General features: G+C 41.0%; 1 protein-coding gene across 16 annotated transcripts in view; it reads right to left on the bottom strand.

Annotated features, from left to right (window-relative positions):
- The window catches only part of LOC121304555 (E3 ubiquitin-protein ligase NEDD4-like), a 155,473-nt gene that overhangs the window by 63,812 nt on the left and 64,448 nt on the right, over positions 1-27,213 (bottom strand). For 6 of the 16 annotated variants that reach the window (XM_041235739.1, XM_041235813.1, XM_041235756.1 and 3 more), the window contains exon 1: positions 25,543-26,819. The exons of 4 other annotated variants lie outside the window; for them this stretch is intronic. In XM_041235739.1, the coding sequence (XP_041091673.1) occupies positions 25,543-26,664 (1,122 nt within the window). In that variant the 5' untranslated portion in view covers positions 26,665-26,819. Of the gene's footprint in view, positions 1-25,542; positions 26,825-27,213 lie in introns of those variants that run through there. 6 more of the 16 variants (XM_041235771.1, XM_041235780.1, XM_041235789.1 and 3 more) reach the window with 3 other exon arrangements.

Below are 27,213 nucleotides of genomic sequence, written 5' to 3'. Positions count from 1 at the left end.
TTTCATGTTATATTGATAGTTTAAAATCTAAACTTGGCAACAGCTATTTATGTCAAACGGCTTTAAAAATCTTTATTTTTATGCGTTTCTATAACACATACATACATATCGTCAAGTGAAGCAGGCATTCATTCAAAGCTGCGTACCACCTCAAGTTATGCATCCCCTGAAAGCTGAAAGTCTGCTCTTCCAACACAACGCCATCTGCAGGTCATATTTCACATTAGCTGTTGACCAAATGACGTTTTTAATAGCTTGTTGCGAAGGCAAATCAAAGTATGACAAGACCAATCTCTTAAAGCCTGACAAATTTTAAGTGTCTAACATAAACCTGAATATGCATTGCTAAGGACATAGCAAATGTACTGTAATAGTTGAAAATCGTTGCTTTACTTTACTCATGAATTTCTCAGAATTCGGATTCATTTTATGCGAGACTTTAAAATGTTGTAACTTTGTCATTTTAAAAGATATTTGAATAAATTTGGTGTCATTTGAAAGAGCTAAATCTGTACTAAATCTGTTGTACAGCTGGTAACTTTACAGTGCAGTAGCTTTGTATTCTATTTACAACTAAATATGACAAAGACTGGCCTCCTTTTTTAACATCGATGCATTATTTTCCAAAACGGACGATACATCGATGTCCTTAAGAAGTCACCAAAACTAACAGAAGTAATACATTCTGACCTACTGATAATAAACTGAATAGCTACTAAATTATTAAAAACTATTACATCAGTTAAATTACATCAGATTATGGATCACTCCTCTAAAAATCTACCAAAAGTGATGGTAAAAGCCCGGAAATAAGCTATTGAATATTTAAACAAGTAAAGGATGGTTAGTTTTTTGGCAACAACATAACTTATTTAGAAAAAAAAAAAACAGTCCTGTATCTTAGTGTCCATTTTGTACATTTTGTTTCCGTTAAGAAACAGGACAGCATCCACATTCCTTGCTTTTAAAGAGGAATGAAGCTTGTTTACAATCTGTCTCTTGCCTTGCTGAAAACCCACTCGCTGGGGAGTGACATTGCTGGGATGCTTAAAATGCTTTCTGGTAAGAGGATTACTTTTGTAAAATGATCTTTCTTGTTTTTCCACCATTCATTTATGTGTACTGGTATAAAATGATCTCACATACAATTACACAACGTTTTTTGCACTGGGTATGTATACATATAGTGCAAAATCAAGCAGGGAGAGGAAGCTGTGTCTAACCCCCCTCCCCCTCCCCCCAATCAAAAAAAACTAAACCATGCACATCCTTGACTATCAATGGTGAACAAAAGATACAATGCATCACCACAGCCATATATATAACTGTAGTTTAAATTACCGGTAGATCAACTCTCCTGATAGTACAATAAGTAATAATACTCTACATAACAAGACAGTATATTTGGAAAGCAGGACCCAAATCAGAAGTTTAATATAGGCTATTCCTTTCCAGGTCTTACAGTGATCTGGTGGATATGTTTCCTTAAAATAGTGAATCTTTTTGTTTTGCCTAGAACACAAACCCGTCTGCCTGAGCCACTGGTACAGCACTTGGTTACTAATGACTGGGTCTCATTGAAAAGATACTTCAGGTGCATGCTTGGCTTTGTTACTGACTAAGTTTGACATTGGCAGGGTCAAAAGCATAATGGAATTGTATGATTATCCGATATTTCCCATTTAAATCCCTGTTTAAATCAACAGTTAGGATAAGCTCAGATAACTCAACTTCAGACCAGAGCTACAAAATACAGAATTCAAATTGCGGTTTTAATTGTGGTAAAAACAAGCCGTCAATATTTCTATAATACAATTCAGTGCCAGACATTTTGAATTGTTTCATGCAGATTTGTATTAAAAACACCATTAGACAAACTGTAGACACATTTTATGGTGTTAAATTGTAGGGGGATCGTTTGTTTCATCACACAGCTGTAGAAGACCTAAACGCTCCAGATCCTGATCAAGTTTATGTTAAAACAAAGTTAAATTCTTAAATATAATTACCTTATTCAATTTAGAATTCAAGATTATTTGTTAATGAGGTCCTTTAAATTATGTCTCCAAGTAAATGAGGAAAAACATTTTTCTCTGAAATAAAATAGACATTTTCAAAACATGGTTGCATCATTTCCAGTAATCTGCATCAACAGAGATTGCATCTTAACTGAACAACAAAGAAAATGTTTCTGTGCATTTTGTTGTATGTTTAGTATGACAGGAAAAATAATTTCACAATAGGGGACTGTGGCAGAGCAAAGCTCTGCCCTTTTAAATTGGCAGGGATGGGGTTAACTTCCCCTGCCTGCCTGGGTTTATTATGTTCAGGTGGCTGGGGTTGATTAGTTGATTAGGTTGATTAACGATCAATCAGCGCCCAGCCACCTGATATAAAAGGAGGCCTCTGCTTCTCATTTGGGGAGAGGGAGCTGAGGAAGCAGGTTGGGTTTTTTTGGTTGTGTAGAAAACTTGAATCCAGTGAAGGCATTGCCCAGCCTGGAAACTTTATTTTTGTGAGTTTTGTTTTTGCTTTATTTGTGTTTGAGTATTTGTTATTTTGCCCGTGTGCACTTTATTTTTGTTTATTTATAATAAAATAGTTATTTTTTTGAACTGCAGTCTGTCTCTGGGCCTCTATCCACTCGCCAGCCTGCCACATTTGGTGTCAGAAGTGGGATAGCGCCACCTAGAGGCTCAGAGCAGTATTTATTTATTTATTTTTTTTTTTTTTTTGGAAAAAAAAAAATGGGAAAGAAGAGCAGACAGCGGCAAAGGCAGGAGCAGCAGCAGCTGAAGAAATGTAAGCTGCTGCAGCCACCGCTGGAGGACCCGGCCAGCCTCTTCCCCTGGTGTTCCTGGTGCGGGAAGGAGGACCATCGTTGGCGGTCCTGCCCAGATGTGCCACCGGCAAACTGGTGTGGCCGGTGTGAGGAGGACGGCCACAACTGGGCAGGATGCCCCTACAACCAGGCCCAGGAAGAGGTGCAGTGTTCACCCCGGGCATCAGGGGCCACCCCACTACCTCCAGCACCACCACCTTCACCACCGTCCCAGGAGATCTGGGACTGGTTGATGCACCCTGAGGCAGACCTCGTCCACGATCTCCCCATAGTTATCAACACGCTGTGGCGTCGAGATGGGGAGAGGTGGGAACAGTGGGAGGAACAGCACCACCCGGCCTCCTTCCCAGAGATTGCCCTCATGGTGGTTAATTACCTGGCGGTAGACATGGGAGATCCACCGGTCACTCCAATAAAGAGAGGTGTGCCGTCGTCCCCAGAGCCAGAGAGGGGTGAGGAGCTGCCGTCGTCCCCAGAGCCAGAGAGGGGGAGGAGCTGCCGTCGTCCCCAGAGCCAGAGAGGGGTGAGGAGCTGCCGTCGCTCCCAGAGCCAGAGAGGGGTGAGGAGCTGCCGTCGCTCCCAGAGCCAGAGAGGGAGGAGGATCTGCCGTCGCTCCCAGAGCCAGAGAGGGAGGAGGATCTGCCGTCGCTCCCAGAGCCAGAGAGGGAGGAGGATCTGCCGTCGCTCCCAGAGCCAGAGAGGGAGGAGGATCTGCCGTCGCTCCCAGAGCCAGAGAGGGAGGAGGAGCCTCCGTCGCTCCCAGAGCCAGAGAGGAGTGAGGAGCTGCCGTCGCTCCCAGAGCCAGAGAGGGAGGAGGATCTGCCGTCGCTCCCAGAGCCAGAGAGGGAGGAGGATCTGCCGTCGCTCCCAGAGCCAGAGAGGGAGGAGGAGCTGCCGTCGCTCCCAGAGCCAGAGAGGGGTGAGGAGCTGCCGTCGCTCCCAGAGCCAGAGAGGAGTGAGGAGCTGCTGTCGCTCCCAGAGCCAGAGAGGAGTGAGGAGCTGCCGTCGCTCCCAGAGCCAGAGAGGGAGGAGGATCTGCCGTCGCTCCCAGAGCCAGAGAGGGAGGAGGAGCTGCCGTCACTCCCAGAGCCAGAGAGGAGTGAGGAGCTGCCGTCGCTCCCAGAGCCAGAGAGGGGTGAGGAGCTGCCGTCGCTCCCAGAGCCAGAGAGGGGTGAGGAGCTGCTGTCGCTCCCAGAGCCAGAGAGGGAGGAGGAGCTGCCGTCGCTCCCAGAGCCAGAGAGGGGTGAGGAGCTGCCGTCGCTCCCAGAGCCAGAGAGGGAGGAGGATCTGCCGTCGCTCCCAGAGCCAGAGAGGGAGGAGGATCTGCCGTCGCTCCCAGAGCCAGAGAGGGAGGAGGATCTGCCGTCGCTCCCAGAGCCAGAGAGGGAGGAGGAGCTGCTGTCGCTCCCAGAGCCAGAGAGGGAGGAGGAGCCGCCGTCACTCCCAGAGCCAGAGAGGGGTGAGGAGCCGCCGTCGCTCCCAGAGCCAGAGAGGGGTGAGGAGCTGCCGTCGCTCCCAGAGCCAGAGAGGGAGGAGGATCCGCCGTCGCTCTCAGAGCCCGAGAGGGAGGAGCCGCCGCCGCTCCCAGAGCCAGAGAGGGAGCCAGGAGCCGCCGCCGCCGCCTCCGCCACCAGAGGGAGCCGGGCCGCCGCCGCCGCCTCCGCCACAAGAGGGAGCCGGGCCGCCGCCGCCGCCTCCGCCACCAGAGGGAGCCGGGCCGCCGCCGCCGCCTCCGCCACCAGAGGGAGCCGGGCCGCCGCCGCCGCCTCCGCCACCAGAGGGAGCCGGGCCGCCGCCGCCGCCTCCGCCACCAGAGGGAGCCGGGCCGCCGCCGCCGCCTCCGCCACCAGAGGGAGCCGGGCCGCCGCCGCCGCCTCCGCCACCAGAGGGAGCCGGGCCGCCGCCGCCGCCTCCGCCACCAGAGGGAGCCGGGCCGCCGTCGCCGCCTCCGCCACCAGAGGGAGCCGGGCCGCCGTCGCCGCCTCCGCCACCAGAGGGAGCCGGGCCGCCGTCGCCGTGCTACCTTGGAGATTCGGGGCCCCCTCAACCAAAGAAGGCTTGGGGGCTCCGACATCAACCCCGCCCACCACCACCCACCATAACAGCCCACCCAAGGGACATAATTGGACTCTTGGGGGGAGGAGGGTGGGGGGGGGGGGGGGGAGGGGGGGAGTTGGCCGATTGCGGCCGGTGTACGTTGTACATGGGGGGAGGTGTGTGGCAGAGCAAAGCTCTGCCCTTTTTAAATTGGCAGGGATGGGGTTAACTTCCCCTACCTGCCTGGGTTTATTATGTTCAGGTGGCTGGGGTTGATTAGTTGATTAGGTTGATTAACGATCAATCAGCGCCCAGCCACCTGACATAAAAGGAGGCCTCTGCTTCTCATTTGGGAGAGGGAGCTGAGGAAGCAGGTTGGTTTTTTTTTTGGTTGTTTGGAAAACTTGAATCCAGTGAAGGCATTGCCCAGCCTGGAAACTGTTATTTTTGTGAGTTTTGTTTTTGCTTTATTTGTGTTTGAGTATTTGTTATTTTGCCCTTGTGCACTTTATTTTTGTTTATTTATAATAAAACAGTTTATTTTTTGGAACTGCAGTCTTGCTCTGGCCGCCTCTAGCCACTCGTGGGTTGTGGCAGAGCAAAGCTCTGCCCTTTTAAATTTGCAGGGATGGGGTTAACTTCCCTGCCAGCCTGCCACAGGACCATCACAGAACCTGCTAAGTTACTTGACGATTACAGCTTGCTGGCAAAGTGACTGGAAGCAGTCTCTGTGGCATTTTCACACATGCATACAAAAAAATCTTAAGCATTATACACATATGAAAAATCAACGACAGACAAAACGACTTAAAACACATTTCTACAATCAGATTTCCAAAAAAACTGTTATCTAAAGTTTTTATATATTATATATATATAATATATATTATATTATATATATATATATATATCTATAATATATATATATATATATAATATATACTTAGTTCATTTGCAGTTTGCTTTCTAATCTGATAGTGCATAGGTTCTGCCAAGATTATTCCCAATGTACTTTTGATAACAAATAATGTATCTTCATTAACATGTCTGGTCACTGTAATACACTTTTCGTAGTTTTTATCATTTCGAGTCATTTCACTTGAAACGATAAAACACATCTGTTATGCATGTTAATACTGGCGGTCAATTTTAATACAACAGACATTTGTTTCTTCTAGGTCTTTTCAAACACTGATGCATAGTCGAAAGAGATATACATGCGAGACAGCCCTCGAAGCCAGTATACTATAAGCGTACTTTTTTACAAATAGAAACAGTTCCTCAGAGTTCTTCAGACTGCCACCTGGTGGCATATGCTCTATTAAAAACCCTATTGAAGGAAACTATAAAGATAAGGTTAATCTAAACATTTATGTCGCAATAACATTCAGAACTGTGTAAATTATACCATTGCTGTGGAACACTGTAGTCCAAAGGTACTTAATTTAATGATTACATTTTTATAAATCCTGAAATTTGTCCTAAAGTAAATAACTGACCAGAGGGTGTCATCTGGTAACAAACAATATACTTTAAAGGGAATTACTGCTGTGTTATTAATCCGATGCTCTCTTTTTTTTTTGCGATGTATTTATCAATTATAATATCAACTATTTAAAGAACAGAACTACAGTTCAGTCTTTGAAGGGAGATGAACATTTGTGTGAATCGTTATTTTAACCACAAGAGACTGGTGGAAAGAATTCAAAACATATCATGATTTTACAAAAAAAGCATATACAAGAAAAAAAATCCCCCCTCTCAAACACTATGGCAACCTGCCCTACAAACATCCTGACAGGAACATAATGAGAGATGTTTTGTTCATTTTCCAATTCCAATATACCATTTTAGTTGCGGTGAGAGAACATAATTGGACATTCAAAAAAGAAATGAGGGATAAAACAGGGGCAAAATAATTGGGCACCACTATATATATGTACACATTTAAAAAGATATATATGTATATTTAAAAAATTGATGATACATTTTTTTAAATATTATTATTTGAAAGTAATTTTTTAAAAGTGCATTTTTTTAGTAATTGTTTAAAAAAAAACAATTTGCCGCGGAGTCAGAAGCACAAACGCATTTCGAAGTTTCTACAATATATATATATATATATATATATATATATATATATATATATATAGAGAGAGAGAGAGAGAGAGAGAGAGAGAGAGAGAGAGAGAGAGAGAGAGAGAGAGAGAGAGAGAGAGATCCATAAGCATTTGGGGAAAAAATAAAAAATTGCTATTTTTGCTTATTTTTGCTGTACACTCAAGCAATATGAAAATATGATTAAAAGATGAACATGAGGCAAAAGTACAGAATGTCACCTTTCACTTGTGGCTGTTTCAACACACATGTTTTACCAACTAAGAATAACACCACTTTCAGAGTCCCACCCACCCCCATTTTATGTGAGCATAAGTATTGGGACATTTGGCTCACAGGTGTTTCTAACTGATCAGGTGTTTCCTGTTGCATTGATTGTTCACACATACAAGAGCTGTGAATGTGTAGTCTCAGTTCTATACTTTGCTTTTGCCTTTGGAGTCTGTGTTTGGTGTCTGTAGGCATAATCCATGAAGGCTAGGGAGCCGTCTATGAAAGAAAAGCAAGCAATTTGGATGCTAAAAGAAAAGAGGAACTCAATTAGAACCATAGCACAAAAGTTGGGCGTAGCCAAATCAACAGTTTGGAATGTCATGAAAATGAAAGAACCCACTGGTGCCTTCAGCAATCAGCAACAACCAGGTCGGCCAAGGAAAACAACAGCAGTTGATGACAGAACATTGACCAGAGCTGTGAAAAAAAAAACCCTCAAACAAGCATCAGTGAAATCACCAACAATGGAACAGAATGCTCTGGGGTGAAAGTGTCACAATCTACTGTTCGCAGAAAGCTTTGGCAGCAGAATTACAAAGGCTACACTGCAAGATGCAAACCTCTGATCAGCACCAAAAACAGAAAGGCCAGATTAGAATTTGCTAAAAAGTATAGAGATGAGCCAGTACAGTTCTGGAACAGAGTTTTATGGACAGATGAGACGAAGATTAACCTTTATCAAAGTGACGGGAAGGCAAAAGTGTGGAGAAAAAAAGGGACTGCAGATGATCCAAAGAATACCACCTCATCTGTAAAGCATGGTGGAGGTACTGTCATGGTAGTGTCAAAAAAGTGGAAAGTTCTAGACTGGCCAAGTCAATGTCCTGATTTAAATCTGATTGAACATGCATTTCACTTGCTGAAGAGGATACTGAAGTCAGAAACTCCCCAAAACAAACAACAGCTGAAAATGGCTGCAGTAAAAGCTTGGCAAAGCAACTCAAAGGACAATACCAAGAGTTTGATGATGTCAATGGGTTGCAGGCTCGCTGCTGTTATTGCGTGCAAGGGATTTGCAACTAAATACTAACATATATACTTCTTATATTTGCTTTAAGTTTAATTGTCCCAATACTTATGCTCACATAAAATGGGGGGATGGAGCTCTAAAGTGCTGTTATTCTTAGTTGGTAAAACATTTATGCATTGAAAACGCCAGAAATAAAATGTGACATTCTGTACGTTTGCCTCATATTCTTTTACTCGTATTTTCATATTGCTTGAATGTACAGCAAAAATATCAATTTTGAATTCACTGTCCCAATACTTATTGGAGGGCACTATATATATATATATATATATATATATATATATATATATATATATATATATATATATATATATATAAGGATTCTACAAGCATCGGTCAGTTCAGTTTCATCCTATTTCCCTATTAAACGTAGAAGGCAAGATTTTCTTCAGCATTATTGCACAGAGATTGTCAACCTACCTATTAAAGAACTGCTTCATTGACACTTCAGTACAAAAAGCAGGCATTCCAGGTTTCCCAGGATGCTTAGAACACATCAGCGTAATCTGGCAACAAATTCAATCAGCAAAAAAGTAGAGGAAGGAGTTCCATGTGACATTCCTGGATTTGGCTAATGCATATGGTTCAGTGCCACATGAACTTCTTTGGGTAGCATTTGATTTTTTCAGCGTACCGATGACAATAACAAATTTAGTGAAAGCCTACTTTGGAAATTTGCAATTTAGTTTTTCAACTTCACAATTCAGCACCACATGGCAATGTCTAGAAGTTGGAATAATGGCAGGATGTACCATTTCTCCACTGGCTTTTACCATGGCAATGGAAGTAATTATTAGAGCATCAAAACGGGTAGTGGGAGGAGAGCGCTTGGCTTCTGGAATGCAACTACCACCAATTCGAGCATACATGGATGACATGACAACAATGACTACAACCGTAGCCTGCATTAATCGGTTATTGGGCAAATTAACCAATCACATTGAATGGGCACAAATGCAATTCAAGCCCACTAAATCAAGGAGCATCTCTATAATTAAAGGTAAAGTAGTAGATAAAAGGTTCTACATTAATGGTGAGGCAATACCAACAGTGTCCGAGAAGTCAGTGAAAAGTCTAGGGAGATGGTACGACAGGAATCTAAAGGACACAGTTTGTGTGGGAGAAGTTAGACAACAAGCAGTGGAAGGGTTGAAGGGCATAGACAGCAGCACTTTACCAGGCAAACTGAAACTTTGGTGCTTTCAGTCTGATCTACTGCCAAGACTGCTGTGGCCACTGACTGTGTACGAGGTTTCCTTGACAACAGTTGAGAAGCTGGAAGCTTTAATCAGTTCATACATCAGGAAATGGTTGGGAGTTCCACGCTGCCTCAGCAGAGTGGGACTTTATGGTAAAGGAATACTGCAGCTTCCAATCTCTGCTCTAACCGAGGAGTTTAAGTGCGCCAAAGTTTCCGACTGGAAATTACATTTGTAGATTCACGCAACAAATGCGTAAGGAGGGCAACACCTGTCTTGAAATCTGGAAGAAAATGGATGGCAAAGAAAACTGTGGATGATGCTAAAGCTGCCCTTCGAATCGGAGATATTATGGGGCAAGTTCAGCATGGAAAAGGAGGTTTTGGTCTCCGTTCAGCTACTCCTACATTGCACAAGGCAACCCCAGCTCAACGGAGGAAGCTGGTACTCAATGAGGTGCAAAAGCAGGAGGAAAGGATCAGGTGTGCAAAGGCCATTTCCCAGGTCAAGCAGGGAGAATGGATGAGATGGGAGAGTGGAACAACGCAAGATCGGCTGGCAAGACCTGTGGACAATGGAACAGAGCAGAATCAGTTTCCTCATCAGATCAGCATATGACGTTCTCCCATCACCACAGAACCGAAACCTCTGGGTGGGTGAGGATCCCTCATGTCCTTTGTGTTCATCACCTGCAACATTAAGGCACATTTTCACAGGATGTAAGGTGGGTCTTAGCCAAGGACGGTTTACTTGGCGCCATGACCAGGTGCTGCGATGTTTGGCCTTAGCATTGGAAGACAAGCGTAACCTGACCAATAAGTTGCCACCAGTTCCATCAAAGCATTACACATAAAAGACAATATTCCTCCATCCAGGACAGCAACCACCAAGAAAAGGTGTTAAAACCAAGCCTCCCCCAGGACAACTGGAAGCTGCTAGAGACTGGAAGATGCTGGCAGATGTTGGTCAACGGCTTATTTTTCCACCTGAGATTGCCACCACTAACCTTCGACCAGACATTATCTTGTGGTCTGGAACAGCATGCCTTGTTCATCTGGTAGAGTTATCATTGCAATGGAAAGATGCTGTGGATGAGGCATATGAGAGGAAGAAACTTCGGTATGCTCAACTAGCTGCTGAAGTGGAACAGCGAGGACAGAGAGTCCGAGTTTACCCAGTGGAGGTGGGTTGTCGAGGATGTGTGGCACACTCTACAAGCCAGTTTCTCAGAGACGTCGGGTTCAGTGGCCAAGAGTTGCATCGCACAGTGAAGAACTTATCTGTAGCAGCAGAAAGGAGCAACAACTGGCTGTGGTTGAGTCGGAAATATTCTGGATTGTAATCTCAAGCACAATAGAAAGAAAGCAACGCTGATGTACAGGTAAGTAAGCTCGGCTGAGCTGAGTGGGGGATGGAGGGGGGTGATGCTGGGACGCCAGAATCACTGTTGAGCTCTCTTGAGGTGTCGTGGGCTAGTCAGCAAAACACTGAGGATGGAAGGTGTCCACTTGAAGACCCCAGAGATGTACCCTACTTAGCTCAATCCAGACGGTTGTCATGCTAATGCGCTGGGGAGACTGCACTGGGTTGATCCCTGGAGCCAGCATCGCAGCCGTTGTGCGTGCTGATGCGCTAGGGAGGCAAAATTAGCTGATCCCTGGAGCAAGCATTACACTTCAGCAATCAACACCAAACAGAAGGATATCTACATCATTATATGGAAAACAACGCAAATGGATGGAGATGCAGATGGATCACATTAGTTTACTGCAAAGCTACGTCTTAGTTGGTGCTTATTTTGGCGAGAGCCAAGTTCAAATCAGTATGAAGTTCAACATCTACTCTCATGTAATGGAAATAATTTTTATATATATATATATATATATATATATATATATATTATATATATATATATATATATATATATATATATATATATACATACACTTTCTCTAATCAATAGAGATGTTTATCATAAAATTACTTTGTAATTCTTATCGTGTTTACAGTGAATAATAAAGCTAAATACACATTTGCTTTATGTCATTATGGGTTTTTTTTTTGTTTTTTTTTTTTATGAAGAAAGTACACAAATAGCCCTTCATGATGCCCATGATTCAACAATAGGTTGACCTTGGCTCTCTGTCAGCTGCAGAGGCAAGGTAAAATGAAAACCTGACAATCACGCAAATATTATTATTTTAAAAGCATGGAAATCACACCACATACTTTATATTTAAAGTGAACTCCAATACTGGGCTGCCAAAAAAGTAAATACTTGGATAGATTTTGTCACAGTTGCCAACAAATATAATTTTTTATAGAGTACATGGATTTCTTTACATGGGCATTATATATACAAATGTATTATTTTTATGACAGTTCTTAAAAGTTGAAGAACATAATAACAGCAGTTTGCCAATCTTTTTGTAGATTACAAAGCTAATAGCTATTAGGTACAACTAGAATGAACATGTTTTAATGGGTGGTTCTCAATTGCTGTAAAGGATGTTGGTAAAAATGTAGCATATCGTTACACACCAACCTCAATGAATAAGATACAAAGTAAATACATCCGTGCATACACAAGCTTTACAAGCAACAGGCTAGCATACACACATATTTGTATTACCAAATACAATGAAATAGTCAGTCCGAAACTCAACAGTATTTACTGTTTTATAGCATCTGGCCACTGTTTAATATAAATCAATGCTTCTCAAACCTCTGGAGGGTCATGAAAATACAGAACTCTCAAGCAATCCAATATCTGCTCAGTAAAATGGGGAATCAACAAGTATGCTTTTCTAATCAGATTGCCCAATGAAAGCATTTGAACTCAATCAAGTGTGTCAACAGCAATCTTAATTTATTGTAGTGAATCGGGTGTGAAGTCATGCAGAATATTCCTTCATTGTAACCCCAAAGACATGTATGCATGGTTGTCTTTATTACATGTTCATCTTGTACTAATCACAATGTACATTATCAATACAATTTTAGAAATTATATTTCTATAGGGCAGTACCAATTACAATAAATAATTAAGCATTATTAAATTCTAGAGTAAAAGAATAGTCAACACAAGACAATGTGTAACATTACAAGGCTGTGTGTCCTATCAGTTTAAAATAGTGAAAATATCTATCAAAAAGTATAGCAATCATTGCAAGGTTTGAAGGAAGCAATTATGTTATGAAAACACTCTTAAAACTCTGAACTAACAAAGGGATACGAAAGCAAGAAAACTCAAGTTTGTTCACAGGTGTACCAAAAAGTAACCAGCAAACTGAAAATACAAAAAGTTGAAGACATGGAGAAAGACTTCTAGTTAAAAAGTTTGTCAAAAATGTTTCTAAGTATGTGGGATGAGGAGAGAAGGAATCTGAACTGCAAGTCTACCTCCTGACCAGGAAGGGCCCTGGGGAAGGAACATAGCTGCAAGACTGCTAAATAAATCCATTGTGATCAGCTGCAGAGCATGCGACGATTGGACAGAGCGTGGCACCGTGCTGATCACAGGGAGGAGTTTCGCAGTACAAAGAGAACACAGCGACACAAGTATGGCCCCTTATGCCGAAACACTAATGCACTGGAGCACTGTAGCTTTGCTTTGTTTTCATATTGCAGAGTAGCAACTGGGAAGCTGCAGCCACACATCCCAGAGCACCACTACCCCTGCATAGCACTGCACGACAAAGCACCACTGCACATCTATAAATACAAACACAGCACCTTCCCATGCACTTGTGGATTACAATACTGTGTTATTATTTTGTGAAACCTTTTTGTTTGGGACTGAAAACCCACTGCTTTACCCCCATTCCATTGCTAGTATAGGGGGTGTTTATTCTTAACAAAAACTGACTATTTGTGGAATTATAACAACCAGTTTTGACCTTCACTCCTTTCTACACCACTCACATCCTGGCAGTATTACTTCATATTCCTGCTTTTCATTCTGCACCAGATATATATAGATGCAAAATGGAACCACAAATCACAACAGATACCAAGATAATGCACCAGTATTGTACTTTTTCTAAGCTTGGCAACAAGGTAGTGGTGCAGTACATCCTTATCACACAATTACAACTGTTTTATATGCAGTACGACTTTGGCTGCTTTTCAGGCTCAAGGGACATTTCCTGTGATCAGCAAAATATTAAACCAGTCATCAACACGGTGATGCAATTGGCTTACCTGCTGTTTTGATCAAAATCAGATTAATATCCAGAGCATCAGGGCCAGAGGCGTTTGTGGTGTGAAGACTCTGAAGGACACAAAGTACTTCTTCAGGACTCCATTTGATACACAAAGCAGAGAGGAGGAACTCAGCTTTGAAGCAGTATTATTATTCATGTCATAGGTAAACATTTGGAACACTACCCTTCTCAATTAACCTACAGTTTACATAACTAGCAGTTAATTAACCGTGTAGACAGACCAATGCAAACAATAAATAAGGTCAATTACACAGAGATAATGCCCACTGCGGAGGATATTAATGCTATCAGAAACCAGACAAATTAGTTTTTGTATATAGACAAGTTTAAAATATTTTTTAGGTTATATTTTGTACTGGATCACTTTATGCTGCTGTAAAACCGCTGTTTAACCTGGTATATACTGGTGGGATAATGACCGTTCTACTTGGAACCTGATTGGCAGAGATGATCCATCATGTGTGTAATGTCACACCCAATTAAATCATGGGTCATAAGTTATCTACAGTACCTTAAGATATGTGATATTAGCTGTTTCATTTGCAGCAGGCATATTCATAATTAATTTTGTATTTAGGGTGCTCAGATCTTTTAACCTTACAACAGTTAGATAGCACTTTCCATTAAAAAAAAAGTTCCTTTGATTGCTTCACAAATCAATCCATTTACTGTACAACAAGAGCAGAAAGCAAATGAGCCTAGCTCGAAGGAGAATTCCAATGGGGACAGTGCACTGGATGGACTGCTGATTTAACACATACAAAAATAACATAAAACAAGATTAAACCCTTTAAACAGTAAAAGGAAAAAAATAATTAATTTGACTTTGAAAGTACAGTAATTCAGATTAGATTATTGAACATATATGCTTTAGTTTCAAGTAGCAAATACTTATAGTAACATTTCTGAAGACCTGAACAAAGCCACCCACCGCCCAACATCATAAACAGTATGGTACAAAAGTATCATTATGGGTTCCATGCTTCTGCAATAATAGGATTTGCTTACATTTTCTCAGTAAATGCTCTGCGAGTTCCACAAATATCATTTCAAAGGTTTTGCATTTAAAATCAAACCAACTAGTTTAACCAAACCAAAGTTGCCAGTCAACCCTGTCACTGCTCTGTTAAGTTTTCGACGAACTTTAACCCACTGTGTCAAAGGGGAACAGAGAAGTACTGGACCACCAAAGTGTAAAGTATGTTGGCTCACACTGGAGCCAGTCCGCTGTATTGCAGGCCTGTCAACACAATGCAAGTTAAAAATGAGAAACAGCTGGACTAGAGGTCTCTTGGGTGCCTTGTTTATAAGTTTATATAATTATTATGGTGGGTAAGACAAAGGCATCAGTGACTGCCATGATATTTATTTTGGCGCTGTCGAATAACACCAGGTCCCAAGGCACAAAAGAAGTATTGACGAAACAAAACAGGTTATATCCCATGACGTTTACAGCAACACACTCACAAGCTGATATGCTGTAGTCCTAAAACAGGTGTTGGGTTGTTTTCTGTTGACTTTTCAATCTATTTTTTATATTTCGATATGTAGTGGGTTTCCTAACCGAAAGAAACATACTTTTAAAACAACATTTAACTAATGTATGTCAGAAAAACATCAAACTAACACTATTGACAAAGGCTCTAGTGTAATCTGTGTTGAAACATGCCTGTTGGACGCCGCAGTTTTAAATCAAAATCAAAAATAATTTGAGAATAAGGAAGGTTCTGTACTGCTAATATCCAGTCTCTTCTGAATTTCAATTACAAATATCACAAGATCTTAAAATATAATTTCTTTAGTCCAACTTCTCATTCTCAAGGAGCAACTGGGCATGGGTTTGAGAGTTATCTGTGTGATATTCTTACTAACGCATTTCTTTCATCCACTAGTGTTGCAGGTTAGTGGTTACACAGATGTACTTTGAGATTAGATATCATTCTCAAAGCTCCATTACTTAAAGTAACCAGGATGCACGGACTGAAATAGAGTGCAAAGTGAATCTAACAACAAGAACAACACATTAGTTAATACAACTCTGACATTCTACACCTTTACAAAGTTGCATTTTAAAATTTTAAGTGATATTTATCTAAATTACGTAGGATCCCTTTCTTTTCTTAACCTTTATAAGAACTCCTTATGGAAGTAACAGAAGAGGCATTAAAACTGCTTGATACTCGTTCTGCTTTTTCTGCTAAGATAAAGTCTGGGTGTAAATTTCAACACAGGTTGCGCCAAACTGGAGATGCTGATGTACACATGATGATGGGTGTGGATCTGCAATTAAGTGTAATATTATAATACCTATGAAATGTGCTGAACAGCTGTGGGGATGCCTGTGTGCTGCTTGTGACGCAGCTAGATAACTGACAGACTACTTTTTAAATTGTTATTTAAACCGTTTCATAACACTAAAGGATACTATGTACCATCTTGATTTTTTTTTTTTTTTTTTTTTTACCTAATATCCTATAACAGATTATGTGTGTTCTCTTATCATCTAATATTCTCTTATCATCTTTCTGCTTAGACGATTGATTATCCTTTTTCAGCCACTTAAAGGTGGTTTTAGAAATTACCATTTGGGATGTGCGACTGTTATTCTGTCCCCCTGCTTATTTTTTTAGAAGTGCTTGAAAAAGGACTAGTTAGTAAGCATGATAAGTATTGGTCTAAGCAGAAACAACAATGTAGAATTATACAGCACACATGCAATATGATATTATATAAACACACTGCAGGATTCTCCCCAGGAATTCTGTACAGCTGGGCGACAGAACGTTATAGCCGGCAGCACTTTTAATGGAAAAATAAACTTACCTTACCTTAAATATACAATATGACAAAGAATATCTGGTTGTTCTTTTTTACGTTCTACATTTTCTTTTTCATGACTGTTTTGTATTATAGTAAATGACCCTGCTTATTTAGGCACTCTGCAATTTGACTGGGGAAAGATAACGTAGGTTTTGGAGTTCACAAAAAAAAAAAAAGCAACTTTTTCACTTCCCTTTTAGATTAATTATTGAGCTTATTGCTTAATTTAAATTGTTTTCTTTATGTTAAGTGTTCAGGGCATTTTGTTAATGCATGTCTATTTTTGTTTTTCGCTGTTCTACATTTTTTTAATACAACTGTTCATTTTAACCATTTCTTTTTTACATAATGGTACTGACAAGTGTTCCGCTGATATCCCATCACGCCTTTCTTCATAAAGACGTACAGCCTCTATACATGAAACCCCAATATCTCTCACAAGCACCTGGGTACATGTTTTTATGATGATATCATAACAAAAGGAATACTTTTTTGGTGCATCTGTACAGCCATTATGTACTATACATTATCTTACAGTACAATAATATGACAAAAAATAGATTGAATGGTAATACCCGAAAATAATAATATTTTTCATAAAGTAACAAATATAGTATTAGGCGGTAGATTGTGCCAATCGCCAGCATATTTTGAGAACCCTGCATTCATTGCCACTATTTTTGCTTTGAAAATAATCGGTTATATTTTTAGCAGTCATTTTAACGTTTTAGCCTTGCTTGACATACAAAACCCACCCCTTCAACTCTGATTGGTTAAATGTTGTGTCAAGACGTAGCACAGCTGTCATGTGGTTCCAAGATTTTTTTTTTCCCACCCAGCAACGTGCAAGTGATCTAGTCTGCTAAGCACAATCTGCTCTTATTGTCAAAAGCACAGTAGCATCTGCAAGACGGGCGGATCAGTTTTATTCAACCGGGCAGCTGAAAAGGCCTGGGGAGAACCCTGTAATGTATCCCTGTAACATACACATCCTCCGCAAAATTATTAAAACAGCAGATTATAAAAGTTTAAAGAACATGTAAAAGTAGGCCATGAACATTGTGCACTGTACAGCAGAATATGAAACAGGCAGGTGGTTTGAGAGATCAATAGTCATCATCAGTTCAACCAGCTTAGCCAGATGTCACAATAGTCAACATGAGCTACTCACAGTAGGTGGAATAACTTATAGCAGGTCAGGATAATTCCGGCACTCTCGAGAATGTATGACACACCTTCACATATCTTCTTCACATATCTCCGGAGATAATTAAGACTGATTTTGAGGCCATGGTTATTGTGAGACACAAAGCAGTTTATTGGTCAGAGAAAGAGGCTGCAACTTTGACCTATGACTCATGTCCATATTTAGGCACCAGCCCTCGCAAGAGTTTTTCCCTTTTTCCCCCCAGACAGTTTAAGCTTTTGTAAAAACACTTCAGTGTTTATTTTAAACTTGTTACCCAGAGATGCAACCTGCAACAACTACAGTCCTTATTTTTAAGAGGTGTCCTATTTATGACAGCAGCACAGCAACAACAGCTTTTTAACAGTTTGGTACAGTCACTTACAGTAAATATAGAAAACAAGGGCTTTCTGAAAAATAATTTCCCCACTATATAATGTGTGTGTAATTTCAGAAATAAAATGTGCTTTCATATATTTGAATCCCTGAAGCCATTGGGTTTGGATACACAATTCCTCTAAATTTTCTTTCCCTTTAAACCTCTCAATACTTGGACTCTTGCCTCAGTATACAACTTTTTCTGACGGTAATCCCCCATGTTATGAAGCACATTGTAATGTGAGTAAATTATACAATAAAGGCTATAATATAATAATAAGGGCTAGATTTGCTATAAAACTGCTGTAAAACCAAAAATGCTAAATTAGCTGTTGATTTTCTGTATTACTATGCAATGCCGCAGTGACCTCCCTTGCTGTTGATTTTCTGTATTACTATGCATTGCCACAGTGTCCTCCCACGCTGTTGATTTTCTGTATTACTATGCACTGCCGCAGTGTCCTCCCGCGCTGTAGATTTTCTGTATTTACTATGCCCTGCCGCAGTGTCCTCCCGTGCTGTTGATTTTCTGTATTTCTATGCACTGCCATAGTGTCTTCCCACGCTGTTGATTTTCTGTATTTACTATGCACTGCCGCAGTGTCCTCCCTTGCTGCTGATTTTCTGTATTTCTATGCACTGCCACAGTGTCTTCCCGCGCTGTTGATTTTCTGTATTTACTATGCACTGCCGCAGTGTCCTCCCGCGCTGTTGATTTTCTCAATTTATTAAGTACTGCTACAGTGTCCTCCTCTGCTGTTGACGTGACTTAGCAGCCTGAAATTGCAAGCAAGAATAATAAATTGGCTCCTTCAAAAGCTGCACACTGGAAATAAACAGAAATAATATTTTTGATAAACTGTTTCCATTGTTTCAGGACATGGATCCATGCTTTCCTCCACACACGGCAGCTCAGAGAACCAGGCTTGTCAGTGGTCACCCCTCCCCTGCTGTGGGCACTCCAGACTTCCAATTTCCCACCCGCTGTTCAACCAAATCCCTCAGCACCTCTTGATTCTTTCTTGACCTGCATCTACAAATATTCAACAATATCAAGCAACTCAACTCTGCCTTTTCTTCAGTCACCGACCACCTGAACACGTTTGAAACGAGGATTTCTAACTTAGAACACATCTGCCATGACAGCCGCGTCCGTCACTCCCGCAGTGCCCACCCCTGCAGTCCAGCTGCCAATCTTCACACTCGCTTTAGCTGCTGCATCTGGCCCCTCCTCTACTTTAGCAACACAATCTCTCTCTCTCCTCAGTTAGTCATTACACTGGATATGTATTCATGTTAGTAAGGCATTGTGACAACTCATTCAGTCTTTCAACTCCACCGTTTAAATTCCTCAGCTGTTTCAATCCATATCATTGGCGCCAATGTCTCTACCCCTCCAACACAAACGCAGAACCCAGCCACCGGAAGTTCCGCCCTCACAGTAAAAGCACGCTCCATCAGACATTCCTCTATGCATGGATAGATCAGATCCACCTTTTTCTCGGCTTCATTCGGCTCCTATCAGTCTCACTCGGCCATTGAAAGGTTTTCTCAGCTTTTTCCAGAGAAAAAACAACTACAGACCTGTGCTTTACGTCTTTTTGGTGATGTCGGACAGGGTCCGACATCGGACTGGAAAGGGAAAATTGTAATGTTGGACCTGGTCCGACATAGGACCACAAAGGATTAAGTCATCTGGCCAGGAATCCTGGATAATGAAAGTAGTCATTTCGAACGCATTCAAAGTCATGCCTATACCCACTTCCTTATCTCTTTGGTACCCGTTGGAAGAAACAATTCTGCCGCAGCAGCTACAAAAGCTTTGATTCGCTCTCCGAAGCTCTGTCAGATTCTACTTACAAACCCTTCCAGCTGCACTTAATGGATGACTTTTCTCCTCCCTCGATTCCTCTTGTGTCTTGTCCTCTTGTGTATTGTTTCATGGCATTTCACGGTCTAAAACAGGTATTTCAAGATTTTTCACGATTAAACATAATATGTATTTCTACCGTACAGATGCAGCAGACAAAGCCAATGTCAACAGGACTTCCGCTGCAGTGGAATCTTGTGTTCATTCTTCTCTATGAAATATCTTTGCCCAACAGTGAATTGGACCACCAGGGGTTTCCTCCAACAGCAGGGAGGTTTCCTCCCACTGAGCAGTGAGATTAGTACTTAATTACCCCATCAAAAAAAAAATCAGATTTGTGTATATTAGGGCTGTCAAGTAATTACAAAAATATATCGTGAGTAATCTGGAGATTATATTTTTATTTTATCTCAGTTAATCTTGGTTTTAATTGCATATTTAATTGATACAATTAATTTGTTGGTCCTATTTGTTGGTTCCTCTTTTTAGTTTTATATTTATTTACAATCTAGCATGTGTTGTTAAATTGTCTGAACCAACTGCTAAAATCAAAGTGTAGTCAGTTTATTACTCACTTTAAATTTATCAGTTTCCTTTACTCATAAATTGATGTTTTTCATTACCGTTTAAATAATAATAATAATAATAATAATAATAATAATAATAATAATAATAATAATAATAATAATAATAATTAATGTTCTTATTAATAACTTGAAATTGCCTAAATAAAACAAATCATTCACTGAGTAATGGTTATATCCTCCATAATTGTAAATAATATTGTTTAAAATAAGTGGTTATTGAAATAAAACAAAGCTACAATGTTAACGGATCTGCAGTTGGTAGCTATCCACTTTGCAACAGCACTGGTTACAGTATGGTACTTTGCTTGATTCATCTGTTTGCAGCGACCCTGAATTTCTCAAAGAGTGCTCTGTCAAAACTGACAGGTTTTATTTGTTGTTGTGTTGTTGTTGTCTGTAGCAGAAGAACTAATAGAAAGTGTATTTGGGGAAGTGAAAGCATGTTTAGTACGCAGGTGGTACAGCAGACTAGATGCACTTCTATGATACTGGAACTCACTTGACAGTAGATACAAGTAACTCTCTTTCTATCCAATGAATCGTCAGTTTTTAAAAAATAAAGTTCCCATTCATAAGTCCTTCAGTTTGAGTTCTTTGCTCCATAATGCGGTTCAGTGACTGATTTTATACTCAAGTATCGGTTGCTTCCCAGCCTTGGAGGCCGATTGGTTCAGTCTCAGATTGCTACTGTCCTGTGAATAGTAAGTGAGGTCATACAAAACGGCAATACAAAAAGATCACTGCCAGATATGTTACCAACCAATTAGGACAGGCACCTTCCCAAAAAAGTAGAACACAAGATGCCTACACTGTTCACTTTGAAACACTTATTCCATGAGAATTTTTTTTGCCTCACAGTACATACAGGCATACATATTCTTTTATACTAATACAATTGCTCAGAGAAAACGTTTATTTTTAACAAAGTAATAATTTGTTCTTTCTCAAAATGATAGGTGTCAAAATTATTGGCACCCCTAAAGATTCTTATAAAAAAAAAAAAATTAAATCTGCATTAACATTGTACTTTTTTAAGTACACCCCGTCTTAAGGAACTGTATTGTGGCCTTTCATGGCTTCCTGTTTCAATGGGATATAAAAATGAGGTAACACGCACGTAAAATCCATTTGTCATCCATCACCATGGGGAAAGGCAAATAACTCACAAGTGAAGAGAGAAAAAAGGTGGTTGACCTTCATAAATCAGGAAATGGGTACAAAAAATAGCTAAAAACCTAAATATACCACTTACCAATATTAGGGCAATAATTAGGAAGTTCAAAACCAGCGGAACAGTGGTAAATCTGCCTGGCAGAGGATGCAAGTGCATCTTGCCCCCACGCACAGTGAGGAAGATGGTTCAAGAGGCAAAGAAGAATCCAAGGGCTACAGTTGGAGAATTACAGAACTTGGTTGCATCTTGGGGTCACCAAGTCTCCAAATTTACAATTAGATGCCACCTCCATGCCAATAGCCTATTTGGAAGGGTTGCCGGAAAAAAGCCTTTATTGAGAGCAACCAACAAATACAGGCGCCTGGAGTCTGCTAAACGCCATCGGCACCTGGATTGGAAACGGATGCTATGGTCAGATGAGACGAAAATAGAGTTCTTTGGCCAAGCACACCAGTGGTGGGCTTGGCGTCGAAAGAAGGATGCGTATGCAGAAAAGAACCTCATACCTACTGTAAAATATGGTGGTGGATCCTTGACGTTATGGGGCTGTTTTGCTTCCACTGGTCCTGAGGCCCTTGTTAAGGTTAACGGCATCATGAACTCCATCAAGTACCAGGACATGTTAGCCAAAAACCTAGTTGCCTCTGCCAGGAGGCTGAAACTTGGCCGCATATGGATCTTCCAGCAAGACAATGACCCCAAGCACACAATAAAATCCACAAAGAAATGGTTAATTGACCACAAAATCAACATTTTGTAATGGCCATCTGTCTCCGAACTTGAATCCCATTGAAAACCTGTGGTTTGAATTGAAGAGGGCAGTCCATAAGCGCGGACCGAAGGATATCAAGCATCTGGAAAGATTCTGTATGGAGGAATGGTCTAAGCTCCCTTCCAATGTGTTCTCCAATCTCATAAGAAATTATAGAAAAAGGCTCAGTGCCGTTATCCTTGCAAAGGGAGGGTGCACAAAGTACTGAAAACAAGGGTGCCAATAATTGTCACACTTAATTTTTTTGGAAATAAATTTATAATTTGAGAAATGTGTAATTTTGGTTGATTCCCTTGAATCATTAATAAAGAACAATATATTCCACATGTTGAAAAATTACAGTATAGCTCATTACCTGTGTTGTTTATTTTATACAGCCTTTTTTACTCATCTTTATCAAGGGTGCCAATATTTTGGAGGTGCCTGTGTATCAGCACGTCAACTAATATTACAGTTCCAATATGTAAATTGGAAAGAGGTAGTCACAGTAGAGGAGAAAAAGCAGGAGAGAAGCCATATGTCTAATTTGGAGCCAAGGTCTAAAACAAACAATTTTTTTAAAAAGTGCTTTTCTCCTTGGAAAATTACTTTAACATAATGCTATCATTGAATGAGATCCAAATTATTTTCAAAGTACTCAGGAGTTTCAAATGCTGGGTTTGGGAGCGTCTCATTGTGCATATGGCTCAATTATAGCCCACATTCCCATGTTTGGTACGGGTTAGGAGTTGGTGTTGGTGTTCTTTAACAGGGACTAAAACCTTGCAGTGCCACCCCTCACCTCAAAGAGAAATTCTCTCAAACAACACACATCCTGCGCAACGAGCCTCTGAATAAAGCAGTAGCAGCAGCTATTGCAAAGGTCATAAACACTCAGTAGCAGTAGGACTGCAGACGCCCACATGAATGTTTTCTCTCCAGATAAATAAGGCTGTGTCAGCTGCTGCCTGGAGTCCAGCAGGCACACTTGACATCAATCACATATAAGCCTTCACTGGAAGAATCTACAAGAGTTCTGTCAAACAAAGTCTACATTTAACATTTGTCTCTGTGTTTCCATACATAAGAAACAGATGCTCCTCAATAAACACACTTCAAATGAGAGGTTAACGGAACATATTTTTCAGGATGTCATTAAACCCGGATGTTTCTGAATATTATGAAAAGTTCGAACAGTAATAATAATGCAGTCACCTGATGTATCTGATTCCCTTTTCGCTGATTATATGCTCCTGTTTTCTATTTATTAAAACTGGAATTGACAACGACAGATGTGCTGGCCAAGTAGAAATGTAACTTTCAAATGCCAAATCTGACTTGCAGATGAGTTTCCAAGTTACAGCAGCTATTTGAATTTACAGACTGATTATCTTACAGCACAATGAGACTTGAAAGCTTCCAGAACTATCAAGATACAAAATGAGAGAAAATATGGGCTCAACTAGTAAAAACAAGGCTATAATCGTGTGTATATTCTTTCTATAAAAAAAATAAATAGTGAATTTAAAAAAAGCATTTATATATAGCATGAACATGGTCAGTAGATTGCAACAGACACTATCATTTTCTGAAGAGGACTTTTTGTCATACAAGGACATATCGTAAAAATTGACCTGCTTTTGCGAGACGGTCTCATACTGGAAGTGATTGAAACATACTAATCTCAGATGGTTCACTAAATAAATACACATACACATCATTTGAATGAGTCTGCTTTGGGGTTAATTTCCCACTGTACATAACTTTCCTTTAAAGATGACATATTACAGTGACTTTTTCTAGGACACTCCACTATTACTCCCTGTTTTAATAACTGGTGTACCAGTCAATCCAATTATACACACATTACTAAGGTATTTATACCAAAGAATGAAAAAATTATATTAGAACTGAACAATGTTACTAAAACTTAAGAGTCCTCATTTAAAATAAAATATAAAAAATAACTTTCTGTACAATTCCAACCCAGGTCTCTTTCATCTGATCCAGCCTGATTGCCAAGCCCCACATGACTGAAGTTGGAGTTGAGTTTTTACTGCCTGTGTGACCTTTAAGATTCTATGTAATAAGACTTTTCCAAGCTTTACTGCTGGTATTAAGTTTAAAAGATGCACAGTCATCACATGGTCACATTGTAGTTTGCAGCTGTCTCAGTATACTACAGTATCTTTGAATCACACGAAGACAGAAAAAAAGGGGGTGGGGTGGTATTCAAACAGGGACCAAAGGCAAAGCTCCCTTCTAGTGATCCTGTTTTCACAGCTGAGCCTATTTTACTATATAGTATATTTATATTTAGCAAAGTCTCATTTGAAGTCCCCAAGTGGCCAGTATTCCGTTACTATTTCGTGCAACCCTTCCTTTAAAAAGTTTGTCAATGCTACCCACAATAGTAACCACACATACAGCTATAAAAAACAAACAGCCAGACTAGCAAATGTAGCTCCAGGACTGTTCAGAAAAGCACATGTGCTTATGCTGTACTGAAATGTGTTTAAGTGTAAGAAAATCTGAATCAAACACAAATATTAGCAACAATTACTTCGATCAAGTGGCTACAAACAAGACTGTTATGAATAAACTTCAATGAAAGTAACTGTTTGAAGAGGGCCCCCAAATATATAAAATATATGATAAACATCTACAGAACTAATGAAACAAACAGAAAAGCTCTTTAGCAGAGGTGGCTACAGTTAATTTGTGTTCAATGTCAGCGTTTATATGGATATAGTGTGTTCGCAATTTAAATCTGTACTTGGAAACATATCATTCATTTATGTTTTTTTTTTTTTTTTTTTTAAACTCTGATCTAGTTTGATAAACATTTGATTTTAATATGATGATATTACTATGCTTAATCATTAACCAATTAAAGTCTACAACATATACACTATATTATAAGGCCTTTAAAAAAAAAAGAAGAAATGCAGAAAAAAGTATATAGTAGTAATAATAATAATAATAATAATAATAATAATAATAATAATAATAATAATAAATAATTTGAGCAAACTCGTTAAAACGGCCTACCTGAGGGCTGATTCTGGCATGTACAATTCCACCATTTATATCCTGTGGGGAAGCTTTATTTTGCTCTTCCGAGCCCCGGGAAAAAGAAATCCTGAACTGGGGCTGCCTCTTGTTTTGCTCCTGTCTAATTTTGACGGTACAGCCTTGTGTTTGTGCAGAGGCTCCTTCCTCCGAGTTAGTGCTCAGACTTTCTGAATTCGGGTTGTTGCTGTCCATCTCTTGCCCGTTTACAGTGGCATTTCCAGGAACGTGGCATGGCGTCTCGCTCCGGGGCTGGATTGGATATGAAATGCTCCTATCCAGCCTTAGTCTAGGGTATCTTACCACCCTCTCTCCCTTTGTGCCAGTGAAGCCCAGGTTCCCAGACTCCTCATGCGGCACCTCAGGAATCCCAGGTTGATTCTGCTGGAGCTGCATAACAAAACAACACTTTCCAGTGTCACTACTGGAGTCTGGTTGCAGAGACCAACGTTGTGAGGCCTTCTGATTTTCTGGGCCATAAGGTTGAATCCGAAACTGATGGATGTCTGAACTCCCCAAGGAGTTTCTGTGGATGCGAACCCCTCCGATGTTTATTCCAGGCCGGCCCCCATTTGTCACCTCTGGAGTTGTGCGGCCAGTTTGGCAGTCTGAAGGAACCACACAAAAAACCCTGTGGTTCTGCGATTCAGGCTCGCTAGCTAGTCGTACAGTGCCCATAGGTAGACTCCTAGGCAAAGCACCCTTGTTCTGAGAAATGCCTGAAGGCCATGAGCATTTTCTTGTAGGCTCTTCGTAGGCTGGTGCTGGACCCAGAAAGGTCTCTTGAGGAGAATCCGAGGTCTCTCTGTCTTCCCCACTGCCAGCATTGCGCTGCAGGGAGATCTGCATGGAGGAACTCCTTGTGGGCCGAGGCTCAACCTGGTTCAGGAGCTGGGGGATGAACATCGAGGAGCTGCGCTTCAGGGATGCTTCATCCAGCAGGGGAGGCCCTGGATCAGAAAAAGGGGGAGGGCCACTCCTCCGGGGCAGAGTGTGGAATGTCATGGCATAGTCATCTTCCTGCGCTCCGGCCAATCCTTCCATCTCCGGGGCTGTGTTGCTGCGCCCAGAGCCGAAGTAGAGCCGCAGACGGTGGGCCATGTCAGCCTCTCAATGAACAGCGAGTTCAGCAGAGGAGCAGACACCACAACAACAGGAGAGGCTCTGACCACAGTTTAAAAAAACAAAGCTGCAAACACTGAGGAAAAAGTGTCCCATCTGCCAAACTGTTAGCACTGCAGACCAATAGCGACAGACAGCAGAAATAGCCCTAATGACAAGCAGCATTCCAAGCATGATTGGATAAGGGCCCTCAACTTTTCTACACACTGTGACAAGGGGTAGGGTGGCTGCAGTCATGTGACTCAGTTCCCCTCACCAATACTAGCTAGTACATATCTCTTTTTAAACAGCAACAGCCTGAAACAGCACCTTCCCAGCTGCTCCTTATCCATCAGAAAGGAGTGGGCACCAGCAGGAGAGCTCTCACAGCTGACTCAGGCAGCACACATTCACAGCAATAAATCTCAAACCAAATCCTACAAGAAGGGGACCTTGCTAGTTTTTTAGGTTAGCAGAGTATGAGAAAAATAAAAAGACAAAGAAAAGTTATTCAGATTCAGACATCAATAGGGTAATTCACTTTAAGGA

This window comes from Polyodon spathula, chromosome 2 (genome assembly GCF_017654505.1).
Source record: "Polyodon spathula isolate WHYD16114869_AA chromosome 2, ASM1765450v1, whole genome shotgun sequence".
Lineage (NCBI taxonomy): Eukaryota > Metazoa > Chordata > Actinopteri > Acipenseriformes > Polyodontidae > Polyodon > Polyodon spathula.
Note: the sequence above shows the minus strand (reverse complement) of the source record. Positions and strands in the feature narration are given on the sequence as shown.